At 41.3% G+C, this 27,987-nt stretch overlaps 1 protein-coding gene across 1 annotated transcript; it reads right to left on the bottom strand.

Annotated features, from left to right (window-relative positions):
- Positions 1–36: 36 nt before the first annotated feature.
- On the bottom strand, positions 37–4,345 carry LOC100822726 (leucine-rich repeat protein 1). Its single transcript, XM_014899273.2, has 6 exons — positions 3,936–4,345; positions 3,087–3,158; positions 1,763–1,906; positions 1,387–1,458; positions 1,239–1,310; positions 37–360 (listed from the first exon to the last, which is right to left on the bottom strand). Exons 1-6 carry the CDS (start codon positions 4,148–4,150, stop codon positions 291–293), a joined length of 645 nt encoding a protein of 214 aa, XP_014754759.1. The 5' UTR covers positions 4,151–4,345; the 3' UTR covers positions 37–290.
- Between the last annotated feature and the right edge of the window lie 23,642 nt (positions 4,346–27,987).

Here is a 27,987-nt window from a genome sequence, read left to right as displayed (position 1 = left end):
AACTGGGGAGTAGAACACAATAAAACAAGCAGAAACTACTCCAGAACAGAGATGACGACAATATCATTTCAGTCATAGCATAAGCAGTTTCATGTTCACATTTCCATAGGCAGAAAGCATCATTCTGCTACAACATACAACAACTTCCTTGCTGAGAGCAAGACACAAGTGGTAGCTATGTAGGGGAGAATTACAAAGTGGCAAGCGCAGACCTAACAATCTATATCAACCAATCTCCGGTAACCTTGTACGCCCATTACTTTCTAGCATTTGTTTCTTCCTGTTGCCATCTAGCAGTTGGTATCATATACAGCCAGGCCTTGTAGTTCCGGACCTTCCAAGCGCGGGTTCTTCTCAAAGCTGAGCACAGACAGTATGCACAACGTAGGTCAGCTAGCTCAAGAAATGGAATACCATGTACACGGCAGGGTAGAACTTTAAACTGGATGCATACGAAATGCAACATTATGAAACAGAAACAGAAACATAATGGTGGAGACTATAAGTCTGCAACATCATGAGTATGAAATTCACATAATTTCTGCTACAGAAAAGTACAAACAAATCCCGAAATCTATCCATGACCATTAGTCACAAAAATAGTACTGTATAACATATCAAAAAGCAAATACTAAAAAAGGGTGAAAAGGAAAACACGAGGGAAACAAAGCAAGTGTTTGGAATGAACCAACTAAAATATGCTCAAATCCAGGGCAAACACCAATAGGTGGACAGCTAGCTCCAACCATAAAATTCCAAGTAGCAGCCAACTAAACAAGACAGACAATAAAAAAGTAACATTTCTGCACTAATGCACTTGGATTGATGCCCTTTCAAAATGATAAGATTCTACCACTTCATCAGCGAATCAGTCAACCAAAGTAACGAACAAGTAACAAAGCATTCGGTCAAAGAGTGGAGGTGTCATTATTATGAAGGAAATACTAACACATGTATACATAAAAACGTGTAACTATACCAAACTGTGAGGAACTGACAAAAAATAGTGTGATTTTAGGATCCCCATATTGGCTAGTAAAATAATTAGAATGTAATTTGATTTTATTTTTTAAAAGTATTGGTCATGACAGATGACCTAAAAGGTAAAAGCTTTCTCTTCATATTCTTTCATACTTTTACTAAATCTGAATTTCCAGGGCAACACTGAGGACGTCTTGAATAACATCAACGTTCAAGCATATCACTGTAAATTAAATTACAAATACAATCAAACTTACTTGCTGAGAGGAATGTGCTCAAATGGCCCAGTGGTAGGGATTGTTCCGCACAGATCATTACCAGAAACATCACTGGAGAACAAGGAAGCTGAAATTATCGCACAGAAGATCCACGTGAAGCAAACATTAGAAATCAAAGCGCACTTACACAACTTTGAGACTAGATATCCCAGCCAGCTCCCTTGGAATTGGCCCAGTCAAACGATTGCCATTGAGCCGCCTACCAAAGCACAATAGCGTGTTAATAGTAGATACAATGCTGTGGAAATAGCTTAACAGTTGGCACACCTTAAAAGGCCAGAAAGATCAAACAAGTCATAGGCACATCATAAAAACACTGATATACAGAACTACAGTATTAGATCTACCATAGATAGTTAGATACTATGAATGGACATCTAGCACATCCCAACACCACTTGAACAACACAGAATGTTCACCTTTAGCAGAATCAGCAATAAATCAACACACAAATGCCAACAATTTCATAATAGGTACAGAATATTTGAAGAGCATAAACTTACAGGAATACAAGGGACTTCAACTTCCCAAGTGTTGGAGGTATAGTGCCCGAAACATTGTTCTTGTACAAGTCCAAGCTAATTAGGTTCTTCAAATCACCAAGTTCTGAAGGGATCGTTCCTTGAATGTTATTTTTGTAGAGTTCCCTGTTTCAATGATAATAGTCAATACAGCTGCATTACATTGAGATGGATAAATGAGTAAATAAACATCAGAACCATGTATCATAAAAAGCAAACTCTAAAGAATTAGCACATGAACGAAATGGGATTATGAAGAGAGATGGACATGGATCCTATATCTTTTCAACATAGGATAATATGCAATAGTTATCTAGTTACAACAATTTCTGGGGGAAGGTGGACAGTAAAGGACAGAAAATAGCAAACTATCTACTCCCTCCATTTTCACAAAGGTTGGCGTATTTTGTTTCGTTAAGACAAGGCTTTGACCAACGAAAACTCTATTGATATGTGTTTTTTCATACATGAAATTCATATCGATGGATTTGTCTTTAAAAGTTTCTTACTAATGATCATGGTTTGGTATCATATAACTTACATGTTAATAGAGTAATTCTTGGTCAAAGGCTTGGTCTTAACGAAACGAAATACGCCAACCTTTGTGAAATGGAGGGAGTATATGTTAACCTAGGATGACAGAGTAGTAGTTTGTATACAGGAAGTTGTGAACTCGTGATATAACTTCTTTTAGCCCTGATTATCTTAAGATTTGTTACTCGTAGAACGAGTAAATCTACCCTACTCTATAAAATTCATTTTTGTTTTCCAAGTTCACACCTATCTGCTACATAGGACTAAAAAAGGCTCAACATATCCATTAGCTTTATTAGCATCGGTTACAGTACAGTAGAAGTACTGTATTTTATTATATAATATTGCTCAAGAGCTTTCAAGTTTAAACTGGCAAAGGTACCAAACTACAAATAATAATTCCAAAGTAGCAATAGAAGTTTTAGAATTATTTTTTCACCGGGAACATATCTTGTTCCAATACAAAGGCCTTAGTAAAAACAAAGCTAGTATATGTTGCATGCATGCAGATGCAGGTAAAAACTAGTATATGTTGTGGGACATATGGCCATCTGTTAGAAGAGCAACATGTCAGACTAAATCACAAACTAATTTAACGGGCACTTGCTACTATTGGTGTTTGCAGATTGCAGCATATCTGAGACACACTAACTACTTCAAGGGACATATAACAGCATTTTCAAATGATGGACTTCTATGAGACATCAGTAGAACAATATTGATATTATGAACAACTAGCAATAAGAACCAAACCACATGATGAAGAACTTACAGATATTGCAAATGATCCAATTTCCCAAGCTCAGGCACCAGATGACCAGATAGGTTCAGATTGCCAAGATCTCTGTAGTGGCAGGTATTTAAAGAAAAACAATCGGATGAGGATACTCCTGAAAAATTCCAAACTATTATGCAATACAACATAGGTTTTCTCAACAACAACAAAATGCATGTCCACAGTTTTCGTATATGCAGCAAATATATGAAACTCTAGCTGGTTATTGTTTGGATAACTCTATGCACAAATGGCATGCAGAAGATAATATCAAAACTGAGGCATAACATGTTCAATCTGAAACCCCAGGGGGCAGTGGTACCAGCTATGCAAGGAAAATTTATGGAGAACTAAACTAGTACCTATAATCCCAGTACAATAACTAAAGCTTCAACCCTTTTTAATTTACTTCCTCTTCCAATCTAATTATCAAAACGTTCCAACTTCACTCTTAGGCCTTAGCTACGCATGTGGAACTTCAACCGAAATCTCCCAACCAACCAAAAAAATCTTAGGAACCATCGTTCAAACAGAACAGACACATTTACAATCAGATACTTGTTTCGATTCGCATAGGGCCCTTTCCGCTCTTCATTGCAAACAATAATCTACTTTTGAGTCAAAAATAAAATACAAATGAAACACTATCTTCTAACTCCATGCCAAGCTAAGGTATCAAATCCTCGATTTCAAAGCTGTACCTAAGATGCGAGCTAACAATTATAGTTAGGAATAACACATCCGAGACAAAATCACTTACTCCTCCAAAGATGCGAGCTCACCATAGACCCAGCTCAAAAACGAGGCACAAATTAAACGGCAACGAAGAGAGAGGGAGGAACTCACAGGCGGGTGACGCGGTTCTCGCGGTTGCAGGTGACGTGGAACCAGGTGCAGGGGTTGACGAGGGTTGGGTCCCAGCTCTGCAGCACGCCGCCGGGGTCCTGAAGGCTGCGCCGCAGCGCCGAGAGCGCATCGCCTTCGGAGTTGGCCCCCGCAAGCGCGAGCACGAGCGCTGCGGCGAGGAATAGGCCCAGGGCTCCGGCCGCCGCTGCCGCCATGAGAGTAGTGGGTGAAGCCGCGGGCGGAGATCGGCGGCCGGATCTGGACGCGGTGCGGTTGGAGAGCAACCGGCACTCGAACAGGTGGGGGTTGGGGGTGGGGAAAGGAAGCTTGGAGGAAGCAAAGCAGGCAGGGAAGCGAAATGTATATTTGCTTCCTGGTCTCGGCTGGTGGCTGTTGCCAGTGCTAGTGCTCCTGCTACTGCTAGCCGCCTGGCACTCCACTTTTGTATTGTTTGGCGTGTGTCATCGAGAGGGAACTTTATTTACTAATTATAAAGTCAATCAGCAGTATTTCTTTTTCCTAAATATCGTAAGTCCTAACTTTGGGCCGGAGCTAATTGGCAGTCCACGGTCGATTTCCGATCGGGTGAAGTAAGGAGGAAAGCCGCCACCGTCGTCGTGGAACAGTCGGCCGGTCCTGACCCATCATCCAACCGGCAGTCTCCGCACCGCCCATCCATGCTCTAGCCGCCACCACAGGGTGTCCACCGCGCCGGTCATTCCTCTGAGCTCGGAAACTAAAGGTCTTCTTCGGCGCGGGCAACCCTCCCCGAACTCTAAGTTGGGTCGTCGAGGCTTGCCTCTTCTCCACCGTCACCTCCTCCCCTCGTCGTGTCGCTGCGTTTTGGCTCAATCTGTGCCTCGCCCTCGCCGTCACGCCCGTCCACGGCATCGGTTCTGGACCGGAACCACCTGCATCACTCGGGGAGGGGGGGAGGGAAGAGAAGCGTTGTGCTCTGGGAATGGAGAGAAATTGGGAGAGACAAAGGAAACGATGAAAGAGAAAAATTGGAAGAGATGGAGACATGGGGATAAGGAAGGAGGTGGGGCCCACAACAGATTTTTTTGCCGGTGAAACTAACCACGCCGCGCGGTTAGGCACCGGATAGGGAATCCGGTAACTTCGTGCTAGGTCAAACCTTTTCAAATTTGGCCAAGCTATACAAAAATCTACCAACATGTAGAACTTTAAATTAGTTTTATTAAATACATTGTTATATATTTTTCATATTATACCCATTAGGTGTTGTAGATCTTAGTAAATTTTTCTATGCAGAGATTGGGGATCGATAATAAAACTTCCATTTGAAATAACTCACAGATTTAGAGCTTTCGACCAAATTTAGAGCATTCAACCTACGGAATTCAAAGTTTCCAACTAATTCATATGGAGATTTAAACCTTGAAAATTATGCTTTTTTCCACTAAACAAATCAAACACCTGAACTAAAATTAAAGACAGAAACTTGACTCCTCTTTCCTTATTCTCTATGCCTCCCCCAAGCAGGCGGCAAGGGAGAGTCGCATAGCTGCAAAAATGGCATGGCCTCTTGGTCACTCCAATAGCCAAAGGCAACTTTACAACATTTTCTATAGAGAAAGGAGAAGTGTGGCGGGGAATGTGATGCGGGGGGAGACGGACCATGACGTGTTTGTCGAAGGAAGAAAGTCCATCAATCGAAGGACAAAGAGATGAGAAAATTGAGAAAAATAACAACTTTGTAATAAATCACCGACACTTATTATGGATCGAAGGGAATACGAGAAAAGCTTCACGAAAGAGTGAGCTGGACAGAGGAGCAAGGCTTCTCAATATGTTTGCAATTTTGCCCGCTGAATCTTCTCACCTAGCCAAATCGGCAGTTGCCTTTTGGCTCAATTTATATTTTGCCGCCCACTCATCTAGCTACTATGGAGCCGCCCCTTAGATCTAGCATGCCTTAAACCTCATCAAGGATGCAAGTGAGGTTTCACTTAATTGACTTGATAGTTTAATTTTGTTCGCTTAAATTAGACTTGAAGATTGAACTAAAAATGAGATATATGCAAGATCCGTTTGCATTCTTTATATCATACGGTGACTCTAGGCGAACTCGGGCACATGAAGACAGTACTCCGTAAAAAAAAAGTGCGGAAGAGAAAATTTGAGGACATGGCGTGGTTGGCCCACATGATGTTTGGTCCGATGGATGTGGATTCAACCACGGCCGCGGTTAATCACGAATTGGTCTTTTGGGAGACAGTGGATTGCAGGACCGACTTGGTGGTTCTGGTTGCCGGTCCATGCACGTTGGAACGGAAAACGAACGACTTAGTTCTTCGGTATGCCTTTAAGTCCCCTTTCAAAAAAGAATCCATTCACAAGTGTTCTAGGCTGTTTTCCGTATTTCCTCCCTGCTCTTCTAGGGAGCTTTAGGTCAGATTCTTCTCTCCTTTTTGGAGAATAAGGCTGCTCATACTTGGAGTAACTTAGGTAGTAACATAAGATGTCAACTAGGCATTTTGGTGATATGGCATGGTATTAAGTGGAAAAAAAGAGGGAAGTGGTAACTAGATATGTTATCATAACATCATACAAACCAAATCAAGATGAGTCTACAATCTAATAAATGACACAATATATGACACCATATATATGTTACTACCCATTATGGAGGTGATAACTTAGACTAGTAATATATACATGTTAGTACTCTATGTTACTCCCCACTGTGACCAGCCTAATTAGCTAAGCTTCTTCCATAAGCTGTCCCTTTAGTCTTGTGATCAAAACGTTACAAACACACTAGGTGATTATTTAGCGCTAGTTGCTTCGATTCTACCTCGTCTTTTTTTTTAATCTCCACCCCTCCTCTTTGCCAGGCTGAATGAATCGGTAGAAACAGATGCATTTTATACGTGTGAGATGAGATACTTTACTTTTTTGTCTCTATTTTGTATTGTAATCTTTCTAATCAGGTGCTGCAACATTTCCACTATCTTTGAAAAGGCTGGCAAAGGTATGGAGGAAGGACAAGAGAGCAGGGAAGATTCCATGGCACTCACTGGCCGGCATAGTGGCATTGAGATGTCCACGTCATGGTCCACTTAGCTGGTTTCATGGGGTTTGTTTCTTCACTTTTTCTACCCACCTTGCAGACATGCTTGAGACTTTGGAGCCTCTGCTTTCCAATTCACAATTGTTATCGCTGCTTTCGCATTAATCCCTGCCTTTCTGAAACAGGTAACCACCGCACCACAGCCTCTCTTGATTAACTCGGTTATTCGACCTAACTTAAGAACCTTGATAAGAGATCGAATTTAAAATTCCAAAACACCCGTGCATATGTGCATTGCCCACTAACGCAACCCATGAGTCCAATGACGCAACTAGCCAAACCAACTTAAAAATTTCGTGAACAATGGTCGCGGCGATAGATCAAGAGAGCAAGCTGTCAAAAAACAGGATAAGAAAATATCCGACCAAGACACTTTTATGAAGAAAACTCCATGAAAAAAATTACACGTAGAAGTGTCAAAATCATCTAAAAATTGAGCGTGTTATGAACATGTGAAAAGTCGAGTAAAAACTATAAAGAAACAAAATTAGCTTAAATACAGTTACTTTCACTGTTCGATCGATGCTATTCATTTGGTATTTTCAAAAAAAAAAATCCTCAATTTGTTGTGTGATTGAACACGGTCTCCAGGTTTTGGGATTTTTGGAAACTAAATGTGGAATCTTTTACCAGTACGGAATGGGATTTTTCCTAAGATCGGAATGCTTTTCACAAAACTCTAAACTGGGTCAGTTTGGCACCGTGGCATTAATTTGGCAACATGTGCAATTTGGACTAAAATAAACGCGTGTACGAAATGACGTGACATTATGGCCGACCACAAGAGGTGACCTTGAGCAATGTGTTTAATGTTTGCGAGAAAAAGAGAGCAATGTTTTAATGGACGAGTAGACACTAGACCACGGAGGAGCTTGCCAGCTAGCGGTACACTGTCGTCGAGGACGAGAAAAAAGAAGTGCAGTGGCGGCAATGGATCAAAGTTACTGCCCCCGCCACGCTGATAGTACGACACGCACGAACAGCAACGTTGTTAATGCAAGCTGTTGTGACGGGATGCTGGCATGCTGCAGCCGGCAGGAGGAACGGGAACGAGAAAGCGGAGCCGCGTAATTCATGCCGCGGCGCGTGTGTGCAAAGGTGAGCGGCGCGTATCGGCGACCGCGCACGCGAACGGTGTGCTACTCCCGGACCGGGCCCCGGCCTCGGCCCACGACACCATCGTCCGACACCACGGCCCACGCGGCACGCGTCTTCGCGTCTCGTACACTACAAGTACATGTATCACGCCGTCGATGTCCTCAAAAAAAAAATGTATCACGCCGTCGCGAAAGGCACTGCTGAGCTCTCTCTAACTGCAAATGCAATTCCAGTATCCGGTGCGTGTCCTTCCTTCTGAAAGAGAAAAAAGAAATGGCCGATCAATCGTCAGTCTGCACGGCGCCCGGCAGGCTGCAGGACCACCCGATGGAGTTCTTGAGCACAGGCCGGCCTAACTGCCCAATCGTAAGCCAGTGCATCAGCATGACTGGAGCGCCACAAATTTATATCCGTTACTCAATTACCCGTGGTCTCGAGTGTCAGACAGAGACAGTGCAAGGGATTTTCTTTTTCACAGCGGTCGATCCCGCAATTCGATGAAGAAAAAAAAAATTGGTCCCGTTTCTAAGAAAAACCGGCCTAAAAACAGACACAAGGAGATCGCGCATTTGATTTTTACTGTAACCCAATGAATCTTGCCCCTTGATTTTTGGACTTTGCAGTTTATAAGATGAGGTTACATTGAAGCAGCTTATAGCTGACACAAACAATGTGTGGAGAAAAATTTCACCACTCGATCCGTGTCCGTGGACAATCGAGTCCACGACTGGCCGATCGAGGAAAATATTATGCGCACAGCCGTGACAGATATTGCAACAAATAAGCAACCATGTCAAAAATACGGCCGGCCAAAATCATAGTAGTAACGGATACCGGAAGTCTGGAACGGGGGAATATTGCAACAAATACGTCGGCCAAAATCGTAACATATACAGGATCGAATTCTGAAAGGGAAAACGAAATACTAGTAAGGTTCAGTCCCTCGAAGAACCTTTTTCGTCAGAAACGTCGTTCATCTGTTCACATTTCCCAGTGATCTCTTATTAGAGATAATCGAGCCATCTAAGTTGACGAAGCGAAATTGGCATTCGTATGAGTCCTATCGGCAGAGTAAATCACATGTATGCAAGTTAAGGTCGAGAAGAGTAGACGCACATTGACAGCTTAATACTACTAGCAGCTAGTCAGCACATGAAGAGAGTTGGATTGAGCTGGGTGAGACCGAAAGAACATCAGAGTCCAAACGACTTGTCCGTCTCGCAGTGGTAGAGCTAACTAGGAGTAACAAAGTCGAGTTGTAAGAGTAGTAAGTACTAATTTTTTTTTCACAGGTCGGTTGTAAACTGTAAACCGTCCTTATCCCTTTTGTAAACATTATCCTGTAATATACCAATATATGATAAATTAGTGTTTCTTCATGGCCGATAGAAATCGTTCCTCTCCTTCACTCTGCTGCATGTCCCCCTCTAACAAAATTTCGCAGGTCTCACTTCAACTCCAGTCGAGGAATCAATCAGCTGCTTAATTCCCACCAAACACCACGGCAGAAAGGGGCAACATTATCTCATGCATGGCCAAGCAACGCGCGCAGGTAGAAGCAGATGTATCATATGTATCCAAGCATCATCTTCTTTGCAAAGATTCAGAATAGAGAGGCTACTGGCAAGTTTGCAGATGATCTCTGAATCTGGGGGCTGGTAATCCATCCACCCATCCGTCCTTCCTTCTATTGTACGTATTTTATTTCAGAAAAAGGAAGCTTCGCTGCTTCCGGCTTCTGCAGCAAATCAGCAATCCGTCATCTCATGCTTCCACTTCCTAATGCATCTGTTGGCTGCAAATTGCAACTTCTTCTACGCCTTTATTTTTATGGTTTCAGACTTCCAGTTTTGCCCGACAGTTTAGGGTTGTACTCAGTACTCACCATAACATAATTGCTCTACGCTTTACCAAATGAAAACTTTATGAATGCAAAGAGAGCTAGAGATGTTATGGTTAGCAATGATTCCACTCATCAGCAATCCAGCTGCTCGGAACTTGAGGAGAAATAACAAAACTCAGTTCAAAAAAAGGAGAAATAAAGAGTAAAAAACGAGATGGGTACAGCAACAATTCAATTGCAAAAAGTGCATGGAAAGGATTGCCGATTGCGCTCTGCAAGAGAACGACAAATTAACTCAGTAAAAGCCAGTAATCCAGTAACCACTACCAGTTACAAGATTCCCCAATGAGCTCCAGAAAATGGTAATCTGATCCCAACCAAAGTAGAAGGCGCTGCTGATTTACACCGAGATTGGTAGTTGGTAACACAAAAAACGGTCTTTTTGAGACACAGAGGTTGCTCTTGATATATTTTTTAACACAAGAAGCAGAGTGTGTTACACTTACAGCACTATTTTAGAAAATTAAATAAAGTTTTCACTCTGTGGTCTAATTTGGGTTTCAGGGTAATTAAACTGCAGCCACACAGATTGCGTCTAAAGCAAGTTCAGAAACAGCTCATGTAACACTACATGTCAACAACAAACAAGAACACATGATAACACCACATGCTATAACAGAAGAGTCGATCAGAATGTGCAAGTCATGTCATGAGTTTTGGGGGCGAGTTGACTTTTGTTTTCAGTCAAATGACTCCTGCGGAGCTTCTGATCAACCAACAGTACACTAAAATCATCCACGCAGAAATAGCCAATACTAAAACTGAGGTATCAAGTGAGCTATACTCCAACCCACAAAATGATGAACATATGATATAGTAGCAACATGAATGGGTGGTTCAGATAAATAGCTCAATTATACTAGTCCCACTTCAGAAAAAAATAAAAGCCCTTGATTTGTTTAAAATTGCTTATCCTCAGCTATCTTTCAATACATCATGAACAGAAATGCATAAAAGAGTGAACTAATTAACTTATACAATTAAATTACTTATACCTTACTTTAACTGTTCAACTTGCACTCGTTAATTAAACATTCAGTAGGTTCCATGCAAAGGTTAATTGGTTGAGTGCATTTGTCATTGCTTTCCAGATTTTTACTGTAGAGCTTTCCGCTCCTTTTATTTGGATTCTAAAAATACTTTCCACAACGGATCTTAGTTGATTGTTGACCCCGGGACAGATAGTACGCCACAGCACTAATATCATCAAAACACTATAGAACAATTTCTACACATGACTAGTGGAAAAGGAGAGTAGAAAACTAGGGGACAAGGTTTAGACTAAACAGTCATTAAGTATTAACTGCCCATAGTTCTGAGCAGTTACGATCATTATAAACAGAATGTAAACACAACACGGTGATAAGTTTGAAATTTGTAGAGACCCATGGCACCTTAATGAATTTTAGTGTTATGTCACATGACAAGAAGAGATAAGATATGCTATATGCATCATGCCGTTTATTTATAACCAATATGGGTGGATTTCGTAAGTGTAAAGTTACAAATACAAAAAAAAAGCATAATTGCAGAAGTGTGATGCTTGATGTCCTACACAAACTCATAATGTTATTCTAGTTAGAGTAATATGCTTATTTTTTACATGTTAAACCCATTCATCTACTTGAAAACACAATTGGTTGAGATATCATAAACTAAACCAAGGAAAACCTAAAATATTTCAACAATGTACTCCTTCGAGAGTACTATGGATTCAGAATTGTCACAAAAATTTAATTCATAATTGTCTCAAACAGTACCATAAAGAATTGTCCACAACTTGTCAAAACAAGACATTCCCTCAAATATTTGTTAATGCAGATATTTTGTTAAGAAAATTCTAGTACGATATATAATATTTCCCTCCTGAGTGGCAATCTAGTATTTTAGAGTCGTGCTCGGGTGTGGTGAAATGCCATTGTTACCCTTCAGTCAATTCCACAAACTCCCTTTTGGTCACTCTTATTTTTCCTCCCAAATGCATCAAATAGACTCACATTCTCAATATATCTGATGTGACCATACTGCAATTGATACATTGCATCTAGAGGTGAGAAGGTTCAGATCTCGATGAAATTAATAAAGGATGAAGTAGGAACAAATGAGCAGATTTACATTAGAAGCACGGAAAGATATTTTTAGAAGTGCTGGATAGGCTTAAAGAGCATATTCATAATTCAGAGGAAGTAACCAATGTTCTAAAATATGGAAAATGGCATTTGATACATTGGAAGGACCAGGTTGCCAGAGGAAGCTGTGAATTACCGTTTGAAATTTTGGCCAAATTTATTTTCTTCAACAATTTGGTGAATGAAAGATTTTCACGATAAGTTACAATAGGTTAGTGTATTTTGCGAACCGATGCTGAAACTTGGTAGTTCTTGTGATTTTTTGCAACCCGTATCTCAAAGAAACTTTAGGAAATCACGGAATTAACAGCAAAAGAGTTGCAAACCAAAGGAATATACTATTTCCTATTGTGTTGGGGAATGTACGGCCTGTGCAACTCCCCATTGAGGTATTTTTCCCTCTCATTTCCTGGCAAAAACACAAGTGCTGAAACTCAAGGTAGCCGTTATTCTCTTTGAACAAGTACACTCAAGAATTCAAGCAAACGCCTCCAAGCAAGGTCATGCATCTTTCCTGGCAATCCTTCCTTAGTCAAGGTCACCACGGGTCACACCTAACCATGTAGTAGTGACAAGACTCCGATATTAATAAACCAAGACATTTGTTTGAGAATCCAAGGTTGGAAAAATGTAGTGTGATGCACCTCTAGTTCCACCTAATAACTCAGTCAACCACTAAATGTAAGGATAATCTAGATGCATAGATACAATAGTGCTAATCTCATATGTGTAAGCATGATCTGTGGGGTTACTATTTCAACTTAACAAATTGGCACCCCGAGTGAAACTAGTCATGACAAATTTCTTTTGGAAAATATCACACGTAGATCATCCAACCCCAACGAGGATAATAATCATTGGAAAATATCACATGTTACATGGAAGAGCTCTAGCCATCCCACTATCATAATCTTCCCAAGTTGTTGCCACACTCGGTGGATAATGACAAGTGTAACAATATGAATGTCCAAGCTTATTAGATTGATGCTTTGAGTGATTGGATGATTCAAAGGTTACTTTGACAAATAGCCCATCTTCATGGACCACCCGTCACTCATTAATAATAAACTTTGATTTGAGTCTCAAAATGAATATTAGTCCCTAATCTCTTTATTGATGAGTGTCGACAAAAGCATTGGGAATAACAAATTATCATAGTCCATGAGAAGGTGATGTCTTCTTTTTTGTTACAACAAGGTATGCGTAGCACCCATTAGTTCCACTTTTTGGGTTGAATGTATTTTTGGTATATGTTGCACCCATTAACTTTGAACTCAATGCCTCCCCAGATAAGTACATTCAGTCCAAATGGGCATTGATTACTAAATTATGAGCTAAGATGAAAACTATGTTTGTGGAAGGTTAATGGCTCAGTGGCTTGAGCATTTTTATCTTGTTGTCTCAAGCAAAAGAGAGCTATACTTACTTTAGTACATTTGAAATGCTTATCATTGGGGTGAGTTCCTTGGTGATCTTTCATGCACATGCTTGTTGAAATCTTGAGAAGATTGTGATGTTGAGAGAACAACTACCTTAGGGTGACAAGTGAGTCTCCAAAATCATAAGGAAAACAAACCATGAATCCCGTGCAGTTTGCAACTCTATTTGTTTGGATTCAAGACTTTCTTAGAGTTGCCTTATGGTATTTGGATTTAAAACTCTTGCAAAAAAAAATCTTGTCATTTTTGGGCATGGGCATCTCTTATGTAAAAGAAATCTCAACACCATGCATGGTATTCCAGTCTTTGGATAAACCAATTTAGCTCCATCTTGGGCGTGATGGGCTAACTTGACTCAGGTGGGACATATGTCCTTATTTGTGCTTTGACATCACACATAATACCTTATATTTGACCTAGTGCATCGAATCATGCTTATTTACATGGACGTCCTGAATCATGTACTAACACTTTGCACATTATTTCTCATATCGGATCTATTGGTTCTAGACCGCATGATCCAAAATGCTCATATTTAAACCTCACCAAATTTGTTGACCAAAGTCTCATCAGTTCAGTTGATTACCCTTGCTAATGTGACGCATACTATCATTTCTCACCCCATCATCTGCTTTGTGGGTGCATCATCTCTAGAAACCATGTGGAGCTATACACCGCTACCTAGAGGCATCTCCTTAAATTCTGGTATTTATCAAGCCAAATGGTCTAAAACTCTAATGTAATGACCTCTTTGGTGTATCTTGTTCGGCTATTTTCATATTCACCCCATTCCTTCAATTAATTCAACATTAATGCGGGTGATCATTTGTTCTATTCTTAGGCATTAGAGCTCATGTTCATGTTGTTGGTTGCAAATGTTATGGTGATATATGTAATCATGTTTGTTGTTGTTGATGATTAGATATGTCTTTGATTTGTTTGTGGTATGAAAGTATGGTAGCTTTTATAATTTGGTGGTGCCAATAGACCATGGCTGAAATGGGTGTGACCGTTTAGTTTTGCGAGCTATGAGTTCTTTTTGTGACAATCTGACTTAAGACTGACAACTTTGTGCTTCAATATGGTGAAGCGTATGACAAGGGAAACGTCAAGTTAGAGGACTCCCTTTGCACTGCTCATGGCCAATAAAACCCTCATATCATCCCTCGGATCCATCTTCAACAGTGGTGATGCATGGTTCTAGTGAGTTGAGAATCAACATGACCCATATTGTTATTTTCATATCGACACCCTCGTGCTATGAAGAGGGTGGAAGCATAAGAAAATTCAATTCTCACAAGGAGCGTACGAGATGACCTAGAAGAAAAAGAGTCGAACTATCCCGCAAGGGTACCAACATTGTACTTAACAAGGCTAAATAGTGAATAGTCATGCTTTCTCTCCTTTTTAGTGAAAATAAATGTGGCCAATAGACATGGATTCGAACGTCCACTAGCTAGTACAACGCACATTCTATGGCAAAGGTAAAGCATATGCTATTTTCTCTAGCACTTAGATGACACACCTCTTTGCACACAATCAGATTATGGACCAGGACAATATGCTTGAAAGTTTTAAGGTGATGTCTAGTCTCCATCATATAAATTGAACCCGCAAGGATACAACGCTATTTCCACTTAATGTAGTGTGCTTTTGATTCCCCTCCTTAAAGTACAACTAGGTCCATTGAGTGAGTTTTGATGGTTAATAATGAACAAATAAGGGACTGGTGTGATATAGTAGTCCTTCCCGTTTGGAAGATTAACAAGTACTAGCACAATACATCTACGGTGCCACGGACTAACAAAATTATAAATCTACATATTTAAAGAGTTATGTTTTATTATTTATTGTCTTAAATTAAATAGTTTCATATTCGCAACGGTTTGTGCCAAAATGAACAGGTGGAACAGTGTGAAGGTGAAGACGTGGCCATTTATTGAGATATTTATAGGAATAAAGATAAAGATCATACATGCCCAAGAGAAGAAACTAGAAAGACAAGTACGTTCAAGTTTAGATCGTTTTCTAGGTTTTCCACATAGATCATTTTCTATGTTTTCCACTGATTTACATGATCACTTCGATTATAGGAAAAACCATATTATCAATAGTGATTTGTCATGTTGCTTGTGATAAAAGTAAGCAAAGGTAAATTTTCACATTCTCAACCCGTCACCCACATCTCAAATGATTTTGTGGCTTTCCTGTTCGAGATTTTGTTAGACTAGCTAATTTCGAGAGTGTTTCAGAGTGTCTGTCTTCATTAGCTTCGGGTCTTCGACTCTCATAGATCAACTCCTCATTAGTGTTTAACAATGTCCACCTATATCTTAAAAGTGTTTGGGACCTAGAGAATCCGAATGCTTTCTCGGAGGTGTTTTGTCTCTCCATTACCTTTTGTCTGAGTATTTGCCTAAGTCTGAAGACACCGTGTCTCTGAAAGAAACGACCTTCTAAGTGAATTCCACGTACGCTTGGCATTTATTGAAGTTCGAATCGAAGATACTCTAGGTGTGGGCCAGATACTCATGGCCTACGATTTCTATAGTTAGTCTAGTTTTTTGCCAGTGGGCTACTTATAGTCCCACCCTCCAATCGAAGCACAAATCTTTGCCCAATAATTTATGTACTCGATAGAGCTTCCTCACCTTACACCAGACCCCAGAATTTCATCGAAGTGAGAAGGATTTATAGATTCAATGAGATCTCGAAGTGTTGAGTGGTATAGTGTTGAGTTCAAGTGCAAACAATGACACAAGTATTTGTATTGCACATCAGGGTCTTCTAGTTGACAAGGGATTTCTTGGAGAGCCACCAAGTATGTGGTGAGTCTCAAGAAGTTTATAAAGCTTGGTATTAGGATTCGCCTCAGTCAAGGAAAGAACCACCAAGATATATCGAGAAGACCCCAAATAGGAAGACGACCATATTGATCAAAACAAAGACGATAAATCTATTGATCAAAAGTTATACCATTCTATGATTGAGTCTTTACTTTATCTTTGTTATCTAGGACCGATATCATATTAAATGTGTGCATGTGGGCATTAAGAATTTCCTTGTATATGTAGTTTAATATACAATTAGAGGTTTAGCATCCTAAGGTTCAAGGTTAAGTGTCGTGGTATATTCCGATTCAGATTATGCAAAGTACGTATAAGGTAGATAGGTAGATCACACTGGATACATGCCAACTCCAAGGTGTAGGTTTTGATATACCTCTAATAAAAAAAGCCATTGCACTATCCACCGTGGAACCAGAGTATGTCTCTGAGGGTAGACATATATAGTGTCCAGCTATTGTGGATGTGGCAAACTTTCAGTGAAATTATCACCAAAGACACACGTTTATTGTATGATAATGAAAGAACCATAACCCCTTCTGACATAACAAACCATACAAATAGATATCCAACATTACTTTTTGGGATAGTGTCTCTAGAGTGATATAGAACTTAGCCATTTAAGGACGACAGAAAGTAGCGTGCATCTTCACCAAGCTACTAAATAATCATACGTTTGATAAGTTCAGGACCGAGTCCAATATCTTATATCCTCAAAACATGGATTGACTTCTTGCAATCAATTTTTGGTTACGGAGATGTGTGAAGAGATGAAGAGGAGTTTGGTTGTCTTAGTGAACCTACAAAATCCCAATTATGCGAATAAAACAATAATTTGGATATTTATTACTCCTTGAGTGATTGATATACAAAACATGATTTTATGCCTCCTGAGATCTCTTTGTTAGAGAAATGTTGGTCTTGGTGCAAATATACACTCATACATGGTGGAAACTTTACCAATCACTCCATAGGATCGTGTTTGTTCATTTTGCAGTCTTAGTGTATTTGATGCATTATGACTCGCTATATATGCCTTGATAACAAGGTCGATTTGTTTGCCACATACAAATGTTACTTTGAATGCATTGATGTTCCTCCGATCCATTGGATGTGGCTAAACTCCCCGTTGCGTTAGGGGACACTTCTTTAAATGCCATCATGTTCCTTGCAGGATCCCATAGATTTTGTATCTCTAAAGTGCATCTCAAATCTATGCACAAGGGGCTTTGTTTTTATCCTACCAGAGTCTCCATGATATATTAAAATATTAGGTACATTAAGATAGAAGGTTATTATGTGTGGCATTTTCCACCCCAAGGTCTCCAAGAGAGCGCCCTAAAGTAAGATGTCGATAATTTTCCATGAACCAAAAATATAGACTAGTTAGGGAACCATTTTTCATGAGTTTTGCTCATTGGCTCATGACCTTTGAAACCCTAGCACGACCACCGATCCATGTATCTACTCTTCAAGTTGAGTCACCGTCTTCCAAACCCTTCGATGATCCTCGTGCAACAAGCTATCATGGTTTTCTTTTTAGTCATTGTTGGCACCAGGACTCCACACCATAGTGATGTTGTAGCCCCAATTGCCACCAGTTGAGGGGAAGATGGATGACACTTCAAGTACAACTCTAAGAACTCGAGGATAAGTTCCATTCTCTTTCTTGGGCTCCTTGAAATCTCATATAAGGTTAGGGTCTAGATCATGTCTCCCTCCCGGAACCACAATTCCATAGCTTTGGGCCTTGCTTTGGAAATTCTTCTTGATACGAGTGTTTAGAGCATCCAAAAAAAGTACTACTCCAGAGTATCTAGACATATTGGTTGAGAAGCTATATCCTAGGATTTTTTTTAATCCCAATTCTTTTGACCTCATGCATGCAACCTACACGCACACCCTTGATCTTATGTACTACTTCACAATGGCCAACATCAGGCATAAAAATGGCTCAAGCACTGATGGACAAGGAAATCACAAGGTGTTAAGAAAGAAATGGTGTGTGGGTAATGAGGAGCTAGTCGTGAGAGGGATACTAATGAAGAAACGATAATGAATAATCTACAAAGAGTGTTGGATATGTCCTAGGGGGGATCATGTGATGATGATATTTCCCTATGTATTCATGAGTTAGTTATATTGCCCTTGAGTATCATCATTGTCAGGTATCAACAAATACATGACTTGTTTTACGAGAATGTACTATGATGATTGTTCTAGTAAGTCCCTAGTTGATAAGGTTATGGGGACACGTATCTTTTGACTAGTATATGATTCGGTTGATGACTATGTTTCACAACTCAAGAGCAAAGAGATTCTAACCCATTCATCGATGGAGATAACCAAGTTGGACATGCCCACTTTGAGACACATCAAGATTTGTGTCATTTGGGTCTCAAGTACAATGTATATATCCTGAGGTCTTTGCATGTTCTCGAGATGTAAATCGACTTGCTTAGGTTCTACTAATGCTACTCTGTAACTGGGTAGTTATAAAGGTATAGATTTCAGGCATGACATCATGAAACATGCTAGAAGGCGTGGTTGACCGAGATATGATTTGCCCCTCCGACTTGGAGATAATCTCTGATCCTCGTGAGTGATCATATTCAGAAACCATGGTTATGCGACTTGGATTAACAGTTGACCTAGCTTAGGAATATGTATCACGAATGTGAGAAGATAGGTCGAACTACCAACAAAGATGACAAGTACTTACACTAAGCTCGCCAGCATATATCGTGAGGCAAAAGGAATATCGCATATGACACGTTATAAAAGTTTGTCACTGAATTTCCAGACAGTTGGAGTTAGTACATTCCGCTAGGAGCCACTACCAAGTATCAAATTGAGTACAAAACTCGTGGATGGAGTAGTGTATTCGGAGCCACATGTTGAAACTCTGAACGACCTTAAACCGTGTCCAAGTGACTGTGAACATATTGTGTCACATGCTTTAGGGGTAGGAACTCAAGACATATTGGATCTCGGTGGACTAGATTTGATCATAAAGTCCTAATAAATGGGTAGTAAGTCTTGAACCTATCTCGAGTTGAGTACATAAGTGGAGGAGCTCAACCCAGAAATGGTTCTATGACCTAGTATTCTCCATGACCAAGTCGTGCGATCAGATCAAACAATCCATTCAACGCTGATCCTCCTTATACGTCTGGATACGTACCGAGGAGGCGTTGCACTTGCCGATGCTCAAATGGATCATATAAGGGATCCATAACGATGTGCATGCAATACGACCGCAGCTGCATCAATGCGTGAACCAATAGGAACTTGACATGTGTCGCCCTTTGGTTGGTCGCCTCGGTGGACACATGTCGCCCCTGTGGCCTGCCTCGTGTCTTTGCCGGTCAACGCACGTGTTAAACGTTAGATCCCTTCTGAAAATGTTGTTGTCATTGTATCAGTGATGGCTTGACCAAACTTAATGGGCTGGGACGAGCCAAGGCCTGCTAAGCCACAGGACGGCCTAGGGCCATACGTCATTGATGCCAAATTTTGCGATGTCATAATTCGTGTAAATTCGTGTAGTGTAAATTCTTGTAGTGTACCAAGAAAGTGTTGCACCTGTGATGCTCAAATGGATCATACAAGGGATCCACAAGGATGTGCATGGAATATGACGGCAGCTGCATCGACACGCTGCCCCGACTATACTTTCACTACGAGCTAGTCCACGCTCCTAAAGATAATTTTGTGGTATTTGACGACAACATTATCTTGGGTTGCGTGGTAGAAAATCATAATTTATGTTATTGTAGCATAATGTGTGCCCCACATAGAGGTAGTCATGTTTAGGTTCTCGAGAAGATAGAATTGTCGGTAACTCTTAAGGCTAGAGGTACTCGAGGAATGGACCACATGCACCACGAAAGAAGCTTATGGGTGATATGCAAAGAAATAGAGTCAAATAGGGCTCCACTTCCTAGTACCCCATCGTATCAGCCTTTCTCTTAGTACCCCCATCTTTTGATAGGTAACACAAATAGGAGGGTTCGCCGAGAATTTAGTTTGAAGATTTCAAGTGGAAGGTCAATCAGTGGTGGCCAATGAATGCCACCAATGTAGGTTTCAACATCCTAATACAACAAGATATTTATGAATCCATTTTTATGAAGCTTGGAAAGTCATGCTTGGTACCTAAAAGAGCCACAAACTGTGGGGCGGGGGGTGGGGGGGTGGGGACGCACTTTGTTGATGCCTTATTTCTTGAAGAATTGTTTTCATGATGCATTTCAGACATGTAGGGATAAAGGTATCGCAACTATAAGATACTACAATATGATTTGATGATGATATCATGATTTAACTATGCCACTCTTCTCATTGGATGATACATGGGAAGAACCAAAGAAGTACCAATGGTATGAAGACCTTGAAAAAATATTAGGCACTTGTAAGATGAGGATGAGGACTCCAAGAAAATACATGGTCGAGAACCAGTGTGTGGTGATGTGATTGGAAACCTTTTTGGTTAGCACATAAGTGGTGTGACACGAGGGAACATACATGGGCTCCTATGCTAGGACCCTAAGAGAATGGGTCTTTAGGGAGGAATCGAAGATAGAAGAACCTTACCCACAGCTATGCTAAACTATAGGTAATAGACATTAGTTTTGGGTTTCCTTGCTTATTTTTGTTTCACAAAAGGTAGTCTTATATAGCTCATGAGTTATACCGTGATTACAATAGTGGAATGTATTACTAACTGGAATACACAACTTAATAAAGCGAGAGTAAAACCGTAGTCACTTGTACCTATCAGGTGCCACATGATACTTTCGTAGTCGGCCATCCCGACCTCCTTTGGTACCTTGCTAGGTCCTTACATCCTCCCCCTGTATTGGCATGGTACTTTGCTACCTATGCCAACCCCCTTATATAGAGAGATTCATTAATAGTGTTCGATAGGGAGGTTGCCCTGGGACATACAAGCCAAGGATTGACAAGGAAAAGCTTAGGCTCTAAGGAGTTTGTCACCAACAATCTCACTAGGGGATCCAACATCTGAGCCGAGCATGCGTAGATCTGTCATGAATGCTCTTAAGTCTTAAATTTTCCATGTGAAAGATCACATAAGAGAGGCAAGGAAGCTTAGGAAAGACTAAGCTAGATTAACATTATGTAAAAGAAGACCCGAAGTCTCATTCAAATGCTTCATGTCTCTACCCAGCATTTTAAGGTTGTGATTACTGATGATGAGGATGCCCCAAACCCGTTCTAATCCCACCTACTTCTTTGACTCATTCAGCTTCTTTTCTGGTGTTGTTCCATTGGTGCTAGAGTGATCGAGAAGTTCTATAGGTCACTTTGGGCTCCTGAGTAATTTTATCTTATGGATTTACAAGCATTGCCCATTCATTTGATTCTATTTGGTGGCTTGTATAGTATAATGCGACACAGTTTCACACTATTCATGACATGATGTAATTAATGCTACTTTTTTGGACATGTAGGATGTGCTTCAGTTTGCACATGACTTTTTGGTTGGATACTAGGATCTCCTAGATGGCCCAGAGTCTTTGGAGAGCTACCAAATTTGTGATGAGCCTCAAAAAGTTTGTAATGAAAGGAATTGCCAAGAAGATATGGACAATAGGGCAAGGGTTTCTCCAGAGGTTTCACTCTAGTTTTGTTCTGTTGGTGCAAAAGAGGAATGGGCTTAAAAGAGAGGCGGCTTAGGTTCATTGGTGATTCTCAACAAAGACCAAGGATTTGCCGGAGGATCCAAACTTTTTAGACATGATCTGCACGGGTTTCGCTTTAGCATAATCTAGAGCACGGTCTCCCATTGCTACAACTCATTTGAGACTCGCCTCTGGTACTCTAACAACTCCAAACATTACATTTTGTAGGCCAAGCTTCAGTGGGCGCTGCCTAATTTTATATGTCTTGATGATATATTTGATATCAAAGTTACCTCAATGATTTTGTGAAGTTTGACTGATGACCAAGGTTCAATGTTCAAGAACTAGTTAACCATGACTGAACAAAGAGCTTGTTTTACTTACGTTGTTAAGAGTTTATTGTTTATGTTTGGTATATCTTGTCCTACTCTCACTATTTGTGTAGTCATTAATTTTATTTTGCCTGGATTGTGTAGTCACTAATTGATTATGTATGTTACATCTTTATCTTGGAAAATATGTGCTTTGATTGTATTTTGTGATGTAAATACATGTTTTGCTCAATGTGTACACATGCAATTAATCATTCTTATACTTCCGTTGTTAATAATAACAAGTTAGCAACACATGTGTGAACTAGATCTCGATGATATGTTGATATCAAAGGCACCTCGATGGTTTTGTGAAGTATGAGTCAAGACTGAGGTACAATATTTAGGAGTAAGGAGCTATAGGGATCCTAGTTGTTGGGGATGGATCACTAATATTCCCTTCACTCACAAAGGGGTGATGTCTTAGATATGAGCACAATCTCATATATACAATTTTACTGTTGTTTCATATGAATGTGCTAGTGATTGTTTTTTAAGATGTGATATTATGAATATATTTTTTATCAAATCTACAATATTAGTTTCTCATCACAAACTGGATATCTTTTGGCACAACACAGTTCAAAACTAGGAAAGTTAGACATGTGTTTTAGAATGTCATCCATTTATGAATGTAGGGCTTACTTGTCTAGGGTGTTTTCAATCTTTACATCGATATCATGCATTGTTGTATCATTCAACAAGTCGACAATCAGAAATTTGAGCCACAATGACAAATTGGATACCTAGTTGACGCGCACTAGGTCTTTAATTAACATCATTCACAATGATTGAAATACTCATGGACATTGTTGAAGTTCAATGGGGTTGGAGTTTTCAAAGTTCGAGAAGTTCAGGAAAAAACTCAAGAGAGAAGATGATTCAGGTGGACCACAGAATAGGTCGATGACGGATCCTTGAAGGTTGTGAAAATGAAGTGTGAGGACGCCAAAAAAGGTCGGAGGGGATTTTTGGGGCAAAACTAAGTGGATGATATGGCTTGGTCTGTAATTTTCTCTCACAAATGATTTGGTTGGGCCATATAGTCTAGCCTAGCCACAACGGCTAGATTATATCCAAAGGATTTGCATTATTAGCTAAGTATCCCCTAAAATAATGTTTAAAGAACAATTTATGATTTAAGTCGATCGAAAAGTTGGCATCGACCTCTCTCATGATGTGGTTCGCCAAGGATTTCCCCTCCACCCTCCTACTATTTCCACCATTTGTTGTATGGCAACAAGGGCACCCATATGCTGATGTTGCAGTGTGTATTGGCTCCTCGAGCAACAGGGTGCACTACGTGAGAGAGGTGCACACTAATGTGCTAGAACGAGTTCAAGATAGTGATTAGTCAGCAAGGCCCAATCCCTTGTGTTGCATGGATATGTTACGTCGCCCCAGATCTAGCATGGTGGGTGGTGGGTAGGGGCCTCCAACGGGTGTGAACCGTCAAGGTGACTAGGATGGGCAGGTGCCTATATTCGATGTGATTGCTCTAACTCGAGGTTGGTGCTTCTTGGTTTAGCTAGACGCTCTACACAATTTTCCAAGCTCCAAGTATGTGCTTTCCAATGGTGCTTCGCAAGGTGAGCTATTCTAGGCAAAAGTCATGCACCAACTCAATCAACAATGTTGACAACATGGCATCCTATGACATCATTTACCTTTTTGGAGGTGTCATCGAGGAGATCTAGTACATCCTCTTCCGTGGCGAATGTATTAGGATCTCTTGGTGACAACTTAAGCTCCATTCCGAGCAGGCGATGTGTCATTCACAAATCCCTTATTTTTGGAGCCGTCCTCTTGGAGTAACAGATCATTGGGGGTGAGTGAGGGATTATGGTGTTGCACGGGATTGATCTGGCATCAAGGATGGTGGATGTTCGGGCCACGGTCCTAGTTACATGGTTGATGTGCACTAATTAAGGTGGCGTCCTCGACATGCGATGCAACAATGGCTCAACAAGGCTAACACAAACCTTGGAATGTGATGCAAGAACAGCTCTGCGGGGTGAGACCAAGACTAGATATGGCAGGGGTCGCGACCTTTTGCTACACGGCCAACGAATTCATCAGCCCGAGATGTAGAGTTGGTAGGCATGTCTCCATATACAGCTGCATTGGATGTTGTCCAGGCCACACCATGTTCTGCGGGTAACCACCAGTAAAACACTCTTCATCCTTGCCGTTCATCATTGACGGATGGGAAACATACCTAACCATCATTGACGAGTCTTATATCGATATCTCACCTATAACTTCCCATGGGGCATCATAGACGAGTCATTGACAACAGTCAATGCCACCTTCGAGTGGCACACACCTGATGGCTAGACATTTCTGATGAACCTGCTGGTAAGAAGTGTCAGAGGTGGCCAATCACCTCTTACGGGACGCTCGCTAAACATGTTAGTGGTAGCTAGGTGCGAGATCCTTGGACGACAAAGTGTAGATTTCCGATGAACCTGGTGATAAGAAGTGTCAGAGTTGGTAAGTTACCTCTTACGGGACACTCGCTTAACATGTTAGCGGTAGCTAGTTGCGGAATCCTTGGACGTCAAAGTCTAGATTAGATTGAGATATATATATGACGCGTCACCGGCACGAAGCGTAATTGGAGATAGCTACACATAACTATAAAATGTCTTACAGGGAGACATGTTAGTGATGGCAATGCCTCGGTATGACGCGTAGAGCCACTCGGGAAGGCGCAATATGTCGCTTTATCCGCTCCACCGCCTCCCCTTCTGGTATATCGCCTCATCTGCTAGTCCCTTCGCCGCACCTTCCGGCTATAAAGGCCAACAGGTTTGCACCCAACTTCTATATCGAGTGAAAGCCCCCACTAGCTCTATCAGGGTCCTCCATCTCCTTACCAACCATGTGCACCTCCTATGGTGAGAGCTAGGTTCTCCCGCCACCGCCTCACGCCCCAACGCAACCCATCATCATCATCATATCACCTCTAAATCCGGTAGCTCAACGCACTCCTTTGACCTCTATAGTATCTCCCTCCACTCTTCCGACCTCTACACCTCTGCTTTGAAGTAAATGGCGAAGAGCCCGATGCCTCCATCGCGAGCGAAGCCTGGTGCTCGTCAACATTGTGGCCAAAAGGAAGTACCGGGGGCGCGAGGCGAGGCATTCACAAGGCGAGGACAACGCTTCGGATTCTAAAGGAGGCTGATATCGTGCTCGACGTTGTGGCCAACATGGTGTTCTACATTGCTACTGCCATGCTACTAAATCTATAATAAATTTAGCTTTTGTGTTTGTATCAATTCAATGTATGTATCCCATCTCATATGCAATGTGATGAAGTTTAGTATCTTTTTCTTCTCTGATCTATATTGCGGTGTTCAACTTTTATACCACTAACATCGGGAACAATCCAAACGACAATTGTCATGCTTTTTTTCGCTCTCTACACTTCACCACTGATGGGTCTCGCTCGAGGAGGGCCCAACAGTGTAAACTACAGTGGTGTCAGTGTTGTTTCATGGTCTCTAACAGGTCTGAGACGTGTCACTAGTGAGAATGTAACCACTAATTAACTACAAGTTACTGACAGGTCGCCAAAGCGTTAGTCAGGGTTTAAGAAACGCCAGTAGTGAACAATGTCGATCGGCTAGCCAAAGTTGTCAGGCATTCATGTCACGTCGCATTGCGGCTAACGATCAAGGGATGTTGGCGACGACCCATACATGGATGTGTTTTGTTGGGTGAGGTGTAGGTCTCATGCTGTGTGGGCGACGAGACTTCTGTCGGCGGGTAGGTGACCGGACAATAAAATTTAGGCACCCCGGGTGAGTATTTGGTCACCCGAGATGTGCCGAGGGCGGACATTGGCAAATGACCTGACCCTGGACGAGCTATGAACAATGTTCCTTCTCTAAAAAATTCAGCCCCTCAAATGAGAGGGGGGCTCTCATATTTATAGGCCAAGGATGGCTCACGGGTAAGTTACAATTTTGCCACTAGGCAATTTACGGTTTTTCCACCGAGTGCCACACATGGCCCCGGGGTATTTTTGTCTTTTCATACTAAGCGTTATTGTTTCCTCGTACAGTGTTTCCGATGTACGATCATGCGTCGGCGTTGTACCGACGTCGCGCCATGCCATGCCACCCAGGTGACCCCTTCGTGTCGCCCCATGTCATGCCACCCGGGTGACCCCTTCGCGTTATGGCACGCCATGCCACCCGGGTGAGTTCACCCGGGCCCCGGGTGACCCTTCGGGTCGCGGCACGCCATGCCACCCGGGTGATCCTTCGCGTCACGGCATGCCGCGCCACGCCATGCCACCGAGGTGAGTTCGCCCAGGCCCCGGGTGACCACTTCGCGTCTTGTTGTGGCCGCATCCTCGCAAGGCCTTTCGTGGGCAAAGGAGAAACCCCCTTCACCACAACTTCGTTTGTCGTGCCGCCCAATTACTTCATAAACGGGGTGATATTAGAGGTTGCTTAGGGGAACCATAAAAAAGTGGAGGCTTGTTACTCTAGGTAACACCTAGATGGTCTTGGAGGCAAAGTTTGTGAATGATCTTTCTTGGGCGTGACTTTTATCGTTTGGAATTCATGTATGTGGATCCCAAGACCTATCTCGAGTTTGAGCACATGGTTTCTAGTGAGGACACCAGAGGTATAGAGACTCTAGCACGAGCGCTCCAACAAGTAGTATGGAAAACCGGCAAGTCCACTAAAGCTCAGGCAAAAAAGACAGAGCCCATGTATTTCTACAAATTTTCTTGTTTAGCTTCTACACTTGAATTGATTACTAGTGATATGAACTAAAAATAGGGTGCAAGACTCCATCATTGTTAGGTTAGGCAATTCTTGGTAATTCTCTAAAGAATCATGAACTTGTTATTGATCATGTTGCACATGATTTGAAGAGAGAGGAAATCAATGTTGGTGGATTGGTAGAAATAGATGATGGCAAGAATTTTGCCTTGCTCATAAGTTTCAAGGGTAACAAAAGAAGATCTCAAGTTTCATTAAAATAGACATAGAGGGCATATTTTATGCATTTTATGGCCTAAGGGTACAATGCAGGTCATTTAGATTTGATCGCCAAAACAATACAAAATTCGAGCGCACATAAGAATTTGGGATCTAAATCGCAAGTCAGGTGTTCTATGGAGTTTGGTTGGTGTTTATACTGCTTGGCCGGGCGCGTAGTGGTTATTTTTCTGAACAATTGTAATAATTAACATGGGCACCCTATGTTTCATCATATCAATCAACTGAGGAAATCAAGGGCGTAGTTATTGCAATGTTTATATTTGTACCCATTTTCATATATTGTGTCTAGAATTGCCCATTTATTGTTGTAAGTTTATTTAAGACAATGGTGTATTCAACTCTTCTTTGATTTTGTGTCTCCTTGGCTTGTGCTCATAGTGGACCGAGGGCAGATTAGTGAAACACACGAAAATCATGATATAACATGCATTATGGTTACATATATCTCCATTTCAAAATATGATAATGATAAGTGTACAATCCTAAAAACTAGAGAC

This window comes from Brachypodium distachyon, chromosome 2, assembly GCF_000005505.3.
Source record: "Brachypodium distachyon strain Bd21 chromosome 2, Brachypodium_distachyon_v3.0, whole genome shotgun sequence".
Classification (NCBI taxonomy): Eukaryota; Viridiplantae; Streptophyta; class Magnoliopsida; order Poales; family Poaceae; genus Brachypodium; species Brachypodium distachyon.
The sequence above is the reverse complement of the archived record's forward strand: the minus strand, read 5'-3'. Positions and strand labels throughout refer to the sequence as shown.